Genomic DNA, 9,303 nt, shown 5'->3' on the forward strand with positions numbered 1-9,303 from the left:
GTGGGGGTGACTGAGTGACGGGCACTGAGGTGCGCACTTGATGGGCTGACCACTGGGTGTTATTCTATATGTTGGCAAATTGAACACCAATAAAAAATAAATTAGTGAAAGGGAACAAAGGGAAAGGAGAGAAAATGAGTGAAAATGTCAGTGAGGGTGACAAAATATGAGAGACATGGTCCCAAAATATGAGAGACATCTAACTCTGGAAATGAACAAGAGGTAGTGGAAGGGGAGGCAGGCAGGGTTGGGGTGACTGGGGGATGAACACTGAGGAGGGCACTTGATGGGATGAGCACTGGGTGCTATAGTATATGTTGGCAAATTGAACTTCAATAAAAAAATTTAAAAAACAAAAAAAAAAATTAAAAAGGACCATAAATAAAATTCAAAGATTCTCATAGAGAAAGTATTGGAACATAGGCAAATTACTTTACTAGTATTATGAATACACTAAAATTGTTTCATGAAGAAGTAAAAAATGAACAATACAGATCAAATACAAAGACTAAAATCATTATCTAAAAGCTTCTGCCTACAAAAGGACAATGAAAGATTTAAGAAGAATAAAGCAAAAAAAAAAAAGAGAGTCCAAAATCAGATGGCTTTTTCTATGAATTTTACCAAGTACTTTAAGAATTAAGGTAAAACTTTTCAATCTCTTCCAAAACAATATGAGAATGGAAATTGCCCAAATTGATTTAAGGAGGGCAGAATGACTCTGACAGGAAACTCATGCAACGGAAACCACAAGAAGGGACACATGGACAATATCTCAGATGCACATAAATGCAAAACTACTGGCATCCTGAATCCAACAGCACATGGACGGATCGCACAGGATGACCTAGAGGAAATCATGCCTGGGATGCAAGTATGCTTGAACACACCCAGATCATAAATGGGGCCCCTGTATTAACAGAGTGAAGGATTGGATATACATGATTCTTTCCTATGATGCCTAAAACCGCTTGACAATATCTAACACACTTTATCTTCAAAACATATTAACAGTCGAGGCACAAATGTTTCCCTCCGTGAATTAGTCACATTTTATGAAAACCCCACAACCAACCCTGCATTCAAAAGTGAAAACCTGAAGCCTTTCTGTCAATTCAGGAACCACAAAGGGGGCCATTCCCACCATGAGTATTCATCATGTTATACTGAAGGAGAATAAACTGTGCCACCCCATATGTCAGCTGGTTCCCTGGATTATTGTGAATAAAATCACAGAAGAATCATCCAGTGGACAGAGATAGGGAACCTCCTGTGTCACCCTGATAGAAAGAAATAAATCTCCCGTGGGAAAATTAAATTCTCCCTACTGGGAGGGGTGAACCATCCTCTTCACTAGAACCATTTGTGGGACCCAGAAGGCTGCAGAAACAACCCTTGTCAGTTCCTCATTAATTCAATGACCCAAACCCCAAATCCTGGCCTCATATCTCCACAAACCCAACGTCTTGTTGTGTAAGAAGCACAAGGGCTGCCTACTTTGGTCATTGTCTGCGTTTTGTGTTCTCTCTCTCATGGGAGCTCATGAATATGCAACATGAAATACATCTCCAATTAGGTCTGTCATATATCTACACAGTAATTAGTCCAGACAAATAAACATATAGAAGAGAAGGAAACCCTTACTGGGGCAATGACTGGAATTCCAATCCAGGAAATGTAGGAAACAAAGAATAAACGATAATTAAATCAATAGAATCAGAAAAACAACTTTGTATCCATATGATATGATCTGTTGCAGGGTCAAACCCGACAAGCTACAAAACCAAATCCTTAAAGAACAATTTCAGGAAATCTATAGGATACAAAATAAACATAAAAAATATATGTAGGTTTCCACACACTAACAAAAAATATTTATAGTTTAAAGGTTGTATTTAATTATTAATGAAAGACACACAGACAGAGAGAGGGAGAGACACAGGCAGAGAGAGAAGCAGGCTCCATGCAGGGAGTCTAATGTGAGACTGGATCTCTGGACTCTAGGATCACTCCCAGAGCAGAAGGCAGACCTCAACCGCTGAGCCACCCCAGCATCCCTAACAATAAAGTATTTAAAAGGTAATTAATGAACCTTATTACATTGACACCGGTGTTAAGAATATAATATGTAGGATTAAGTATTCTGAAAAAGGTAAAATATTGTACACTAAAAGAACCTACATTGATTAGAGATTTTTAAAAACTCAAAAAGAAATGCAAAGGTCATTTTTTCATAGATTTAGCACTTCATAATGTCAGAAGACATTACACACAGTGGTATAGAGATGCAAAGCAATCCTTGTTAATAGTTGTGAAGAGTCAAATCTAGTTCTGGTGCTGATTATACATTCAAAGGACATGCAAATAGGACCCTCCCTTCACTGATTAAACCAGCGCAACCAAGACCCTGCAGCTGAGAGAGAAGCCCCAGGCCCAGGATCCCCAGGTGACCCCGTTCGGGATCAGGACAGAACAAAGACGACTAAACATGAAATCTTTGCTCAGCTGGGTTTTCCTTGTGGCTATTTTAAAAGGTAATTCATGGAGAACAAGGGACGTTCAGTCTGTGAGTTGAGGTGAGTGAGAGAAACAAGGGATGTGGGACAATTTTCTGACCAGGATTTCTTGTGTCTGCAGGTGCCCAGGGTGAGGTGCAGCTGGTGGAGTCTGGGGGAGACCTGATGAAGCCTGGGGGGTCCCTGAGACTCTCCTGTGTGGCCTCCGGATTCACCATCAGTAGCAACTACATGAACTGGGTCCGCCAGGCTCCAGGGAAGGGGCTGCAGTGGGTCGGATACATTAGCAGTGATGGAAGTAGCACAAGCTATGCAGACGCTGTGAAGGGCCGATTCACCATCTCCAGAGACAATGCCAAGAACACGCTGTATCTGCAGATGAACAGCCTGAGAGCCGAGGACACGGCCGTGTATTACTGTGTGAAGGGACACAATGAGGGGACCTCAGTGTGAGCCCAGACACAAACCTCCCTGTAGAAGGGGATCAGGACCACCAGAGGGTGCACACTCCTCACCACTTCTGTCTTGAAGGCCCAGGAGCAGGTGAAGATGGAGGTTCTGGGCAGGTTTCCTGTCAGTGTCTGGGCTTCCTCTCCAAGGAGCAGTTTCCCCCAGGGATTCTCTCTGGACACTTGATTTTGTGTTTACCTCTTCAGTCTCTTTCTTAGAGACTTAGAAATTCAAGTATAGCACTTGCACTTCCTTGTACTTAACCTTTCCTGACCCAAAATATTAATCAATTACAAATAACTCCATTCACATCATCTGAACATATTCACCAGTCCTATTAGCACTCACTGTGGATCACAGGACCCCAAGCTAACATACTTCTTGCACATCACGGTATGGAGGAATCTCCGATCAACACAACAATAAAGAGATGTTCCAGAAAAATGTTAAAATTTCCGGGGAGTGAGTGAGATTCCCAGCATGATATGGTAGGGATGTGGACTCAGAGGTCACTCACACTCACACACACACACACACACACACACAATCATGAAAGTATAAGCTTTTATACTTTCACATGCGTGTTCGTTGGGAGCCAGGCAAGCCTCTCATCACGTCATAAATTCCTGGATTGTGCCAGGGAAGGACACTGGCTCTGGGTGTATGTTGTGGGTCAGTGGTGGGGACAGGGTCCTGCTCCACGAGGGGCTTGTGTGGAGTCAGAGTCCCAACTGTATCAAAAGAGGTAACTCCTGGGTTATTGTTTCATTTCTTATCCTTTGGGTGGAGGAGATGAATGGGGATGGAATGTTAGGGAGCTATCAGGCAATAAAGACTGGACATGGTGTGAGGAATAATTTCACTAAACAAGCATCAAACTGGGAAGACAAAAGAAAGACATGGTCATTCTGAGTAGAAAAAATGCCTTAATCACAGGAAAACTAGCTGGATAATGTATGGAAGGAGCATGAAACATAAAATCATAATACAAATAGGCCAAGATCCTAAAGGTCTCAGATGGAAGCTGTCCTCTCCCCAGGGTCACCAGTGGCCCTGAAGGTCATGTGTACACCATGTGATCAGAGACCAGAAGCTTCTACTGAATCCATGATGATCCTCAGTGTGAGGAGCTGGATTGGAGGACCTTCCACTTGGAGGAAGTAACTCTTGAATCCTTTGGGTGCTGACGTCAGCTCACTGTGTGTGACCTCAACCATCCCCGTGTTGGAACCTAATGCTCATGGGATGCGGGGAGTAGGTGGGACCTTAGGGTTGCAGTTACGTCAGGAGGTGCATCCTCATTGTCGGATAAGCCCTTATACTCCTGGACTGGGAAAGTTCCTGCACCCTGGCCCCATGTAAGGTGATGGGGAAAGGACGGGGTAGGATGTGGGTGCTCTCCAGATACCACAGCCTCCTGCACCTGGACCTCAGATGACCCAGACTCCAGATCTGTGAGAATGAGTGTCTGTTGTTTGATTCACCCAGTCCATGTACGATGTTCCAGCAGGGGGCACAGGCTAAAGTCATTTTTTCTTTATTTAAATTGAATTTATCAACATTCACTATACCCTCAGTGTTCATCACATCATGTAAACTCCTTAACCCCCATCACCCAGTTACCCCACTCCCCACTCCTCCCTTACAGTGACCGTCTGTTTTTTTCCGAGTTAAGTGTCTCTCATCATTTGTCTTCTCTAGTCTTACCCCACTAAGTTTCACTCCTTCCTTTATAGTGTCTTTCAATATGAATGAGACCATATCATTACCTTTCTGTAATTGATTTATTTCTCTCAATATAATGCCTCCAGTTCCATCCATATTGAAGGAAACATTATTTCATATTATTCATTATGTCTGACGGCTATGTAATATCCCATTGTATATATAAAGCACATCTTTTTTTGTATATTGTTTATTAGAGTGCGATTAGCCAACATATAGCATAACACCTAGTTCTCATCTCATCAAGGGCCCCCCTCAGTGCCCGTCACCCAGCCACCCTCACATCCCATCCACCTCCCCATCCACTACCTCTTGTTCATTTCCCAGAGTTAAGAGTATCTCAACTTCTGTCACCCTCTCTGATATTTCCTGCTCATTTTCTTTCCATTCCCCTATAATCCCTTTCACTATTTTTTTATATTCCCCAAATGAATGAGACCATATAATGTTTGTCCTTCTCCGATTGACTAATTTCACTCAGCATAATACCCTCCAGGTCCATCCACGTAGAAACAATTGGTGGGTAATCTTCGTTTCTGATGACTGAGTAATATGCCATTGTATACATAGACTACAGCTTCTTTATCCATTCATCTGTTGATAGACACTGAGGTTCCTTCCACTGTTTGGCTGTTGTGGACTTTGCTGCTGTGAACATTGAGGTGCAAGTGTCCGTTCATTTCAATAAATCTGTGTTTGGGGTAAATACACTGTAGTGCAATGACTGGGTCCTATTATTTTCCAGGAAATTCCATTCTGTTTTCTGGAGTGACTCAACAAGACTGAATTCCCACCAATAGTTGAAGAGGGTTCCACTTTGTCGATATCCTCTCTTACATTTATTATTTCTGACCTTGTTATTTTATCCATTCTGAGTTGTATAAGTGGGATCTTAGTGTGGTTTCCATTTGTATTTCCCTGATGACAAGTCATGTGGATCACTTTTCTCATCTGCCTGTTGGCCATGTGTAGGACTTCTTTGGAGAAGTGGCTGTGCATTCTCTCCATTTCTTGACTGGATTGATTGTTTTGTTGGGTGCTGACTTTGTTAAGGAAATATCTTGTCCTATTCTGTGGGTTGCCTTTCATTTTGTTGCCTGTTGCATTGTACAGATTCTATGTTGATGAAGTCCTAATAGTTTACTTTTCCCTTTGTTTCCTGTGCCTTTTGAGAGGTGCCTTGCTAGCAGTCACTGCAGCTGAGGAAAAAAAGTTGCTTCCTGAATTCGCCACTAGGATTTGGATGAATTACTTTCTCAGATTTCAGTATTTCATATATTTTGACATTATGTTTGTATTTGGTGCACCTGAATGGTCCACTTTCATTCTTATGCAATTTTTTTCAGATCCATTTATTTTTTTATTTTTTTAATTTTTATTTATTTATGATAGTCACAAAGAGAGAGAGAGAGAGAGAGAGAGAGGCAGAGACACAGGCAGAGGGAGGAGCAGGCTCCATGCACCGGGAGCCCGATGTGGGACTTGATCCTGGGTCTCCAGGATCGCGCCCTGGGCCAAAGACAGACGCTAAACCGCTGCGCCACCCAGGGATCCCTCAGATCCATTTATTGATGAGACGTTCTTTCATTAGATATTTTTTTCTTTCTTCTTGAGGAGTAGTTGCCCATAGAGTTGAGGGTCCATTTCTGCATTCTCTGCTCTGTTCCATTGATCTATGTGTTGTTTTTGGTCACTACCAGGCTATCTTGATGATAAAGACTTTATAATAGAGCTTGTCTGCAAACATTGTGATGCCCTCCAGCTGTAGTTTTTTTTTTCTGTTTTCTTTTTTTTTTCCAAAATATTTCTACCTGTTTGGCAACTTAGGAAAGAAATTGAAGAAGACATAAAGAGATGAAAAACATGCCGTTCTTACAGATTAGAACTATGAATATTGTCAGGGCACCTGTGTTGCTTAGAGTTTGAGTATCTGCAATTGGCTCAGGTTGTGATCCTGGGGTCCTGGGATGGTGTCCTGTATGGGGCTTTTGGGAGCGTGCATGCTTCTCCCTCTGCCTATGTCTTTGCCTCTGTCTCTGACTCTCCTGAATAAATATATAAATCTTAAAAAAAAAAAACAAAAATAAATCCTGTGAAAATCTCTATGCTGCCCAGAACCTTCTACATATTCAAAGCAATCCTTGTGAAAGCATCCTGGACATTTTTGCAGAGTATGAACATATAATCCTAAGATTTTTATGGCACACACAGAGATATTAGGGACACATTGATGCTCTGGCATGGCCCTGCTGTATTTGTTGTGAGAAGTATCAGGTAACCGCCCTCATCCAGTGAAGGTTGCATTTCTCACTGGAACTAGGACTAACCTGTTGCAAACCATAGGTATCTGTCAAAAAGTCACAGTGGACACAGAGAAGGTGAACAATGATACAAGAGAGTCAGAGATACTCAGACACTTTGGAACGTCAGGTTAAGGATGTTCTTTTATAATGTTTCCCGAAGATGAGGATGTGATGACTCAGAAAGTGTAAAGGATTTTCATAGTATTCCAGTGGGATTTGTGTCTCACCATCACCTGGCAGTGTTGTGTTGTACTGATGGCTGTTAGGTGTGTCCCTTGTCACTGGGTGAACATTTGGTGCCCCGTGTCCTCATTTCAAATCCACCTGCATCTGTGAGTCTCCCTCTGGACATGACATCAGTTTCCTTTTAAGATTTGCTCAGTAGAAACCCTCAAGGGACCTACATGACTTATTTAGCCTTTATCATTTTATTTAAATGCAATCATTTTTGTCATGGAATTTGCAACAACCAGGTAACATGACCTAGTTATGTCAATATCTAACAGCTCTACCATCTTATTCCATAGTCTACTTGTGAACTTACATGACAATGTACTTATTTCAGGGAAGGTAAGTCCACTCATGGTCAGCAAGGCCGGAGGGGAGCTCTGAATGCCCAGAAGCAGGACATTGGTTGGCTTTCAAGTTTTCATCAACATTTATACAAATAGCAGCTGTCCCCAGACACGAACACTCAGAAAATAGATATGAGAGGATGGATCATGGGATGGAGCACACAGTTCCTCTTGCAGTGTGCAGCCTTCTACCTGAGCTAGGCTTACATTCATGTCTAACTGCGCAGTACAGTTGGAAATGGATTGTTATGATTTGTTGTTGGTGTTGTTTCCTCTGTAGATGCTCACACTCCACCTTGTTAAGGACTGTTTTAGGGTTTTGTGACTCTCTTCCTGGCTGTATTGGAGAGCCGTTATGAACATGGTCTCCTACCTCTAGCCTGAGATTGAATGTTCGCACCCCCGGGTCTTCAGGGAGCCCTCATAGGAGCCATCAAGCCCTTTCTGTCCTCAGTTTACATCTGAATTCCTTGTTCACCATACCTGTCTCTGAGCTGGTTTATCTCAGGCACATGAATGGGTCTCTAAACGTCAATATGAAAAGCTCCTGTAATGTGAACCTGGGCTGGTCCTCTAAGAGGCTGTCACGAGAGAGGTTCTACATTCTGCCTGCTAATCTCAGAATAGAGGTCAAAGGACCACACAGCATTCAGTTTATGGAAACAAAGCACAACACCTGCGCTCAGAGCCAATGTTAACACATGTTCAGTTTCCTGTCCTTAGCCATCCATCACATTGTGCCACTTTTTCTTCTTGGCACTCAGGGGGTACTTAGATCCAGAAAATTTCCCCATTTTTCCCTTTGAGCACCATCATGCCAAGTTTGTCCCCTGCAGGAATAGAATTCTACAAGTTTATATGTTCCTCTCTTGTCCTTGAAATCCTTGACAGTAGTACTGCAAGCAACCTCCCTCCTGCTGTCATCCCCATGGTTGTATCTCCCTAGTGTCAACACCACACAGCTCCAAAACTCAAATACCTGCTCAGTATTCTATTAGGAGTCTTGCTGTTGTTTTTGCAACTCTGATCTATATCATGGATGTTCGAAATGATTTAATAACTGTCAAGCTGTTCCAAGGATTTGAAAAGCCATGGGACCCACTACCCTTCTGACATGTTAACTTCTCCTCCCATATTTTCGTATACTAAAGACGGTGTGGTGAATTCTTTCTGATTTATATGTTGAAGGTGAACTTTGAACTCTGGTGTTTTGTCTCAGAATATCATAAACTTATTTTTGCCCCTACTCTGATTTTAGATCCTATGGACTCATTTGTGTTTGTAAAAGCCCATTGAGTATTGTTCAAATATTATATTATGTTTCAGGAAGTACTTACAGACAAATGTGGTCCATACATATAAGGTCATCCAACAAGTGACATAGGGAGCAATGCAAATCCTAGCAGTGAGACTGGGGCTTCAAGGAGGGCACAGATGCTCAAAGGACTGTAATTGCAGGAATATTTTTGGGAGGACTCCATGTCTCTGTGCAGTGGACACAGGTGCGATTTGAGTGGTGGTCTCTTTTTGGAGTCTTCCTGATGCATATGATCCATTCAAAGATGGAAAGGGGGGTACCTGGGTGCATCAATGGTTTAGTGCCGCCTTCAGCCCATGGCCTGAGCCTGGAGATCAGGGATCAAGTCCCACATCAAGTTCCCTGTATGGAGCCTGCTTATCCCTCTGCCTGTGTCTCTGCATCTCTCTCTCTCTCTCTCTCTCTCTCTCTCTTTC

At 42.5% G+C, this 9,303-nt stretch overlaps 1 gene segment (V, D, J or C); it reads left to right on the plus strand.

Annotated features, from left to right (window-relative positions):
- Window positions 1-2,415: 2,415 nt before the first annotated feature.
- On the plus strand, window positions 2,416-2,984 carry LOC140639594 (immunoglobulin heavy variable 3-74-like). The segment is given in 2 exon segments: window positions 2,416-2,534; window positions 2,638-2,984. Coding segments are annotated over 2 exon segments (378 nt in total).
- The last annotated feature ends 6,319 nt before the right edge of the window (window positions 2,985-9,303 follow it).

Source organism: Canis lupus, chromosome 9, assembly GCF_048164855.1.
Source record: "Canis lupus baileyi chromosome 9, mCanLup2.hap1, whole genome shotgun sequence".
NCBI classification, from domain to species: Eukaryota; Metazoa; Chordata; class Mammalia; order Carnivora; family Canidae; genus Canis; species Canis lupus.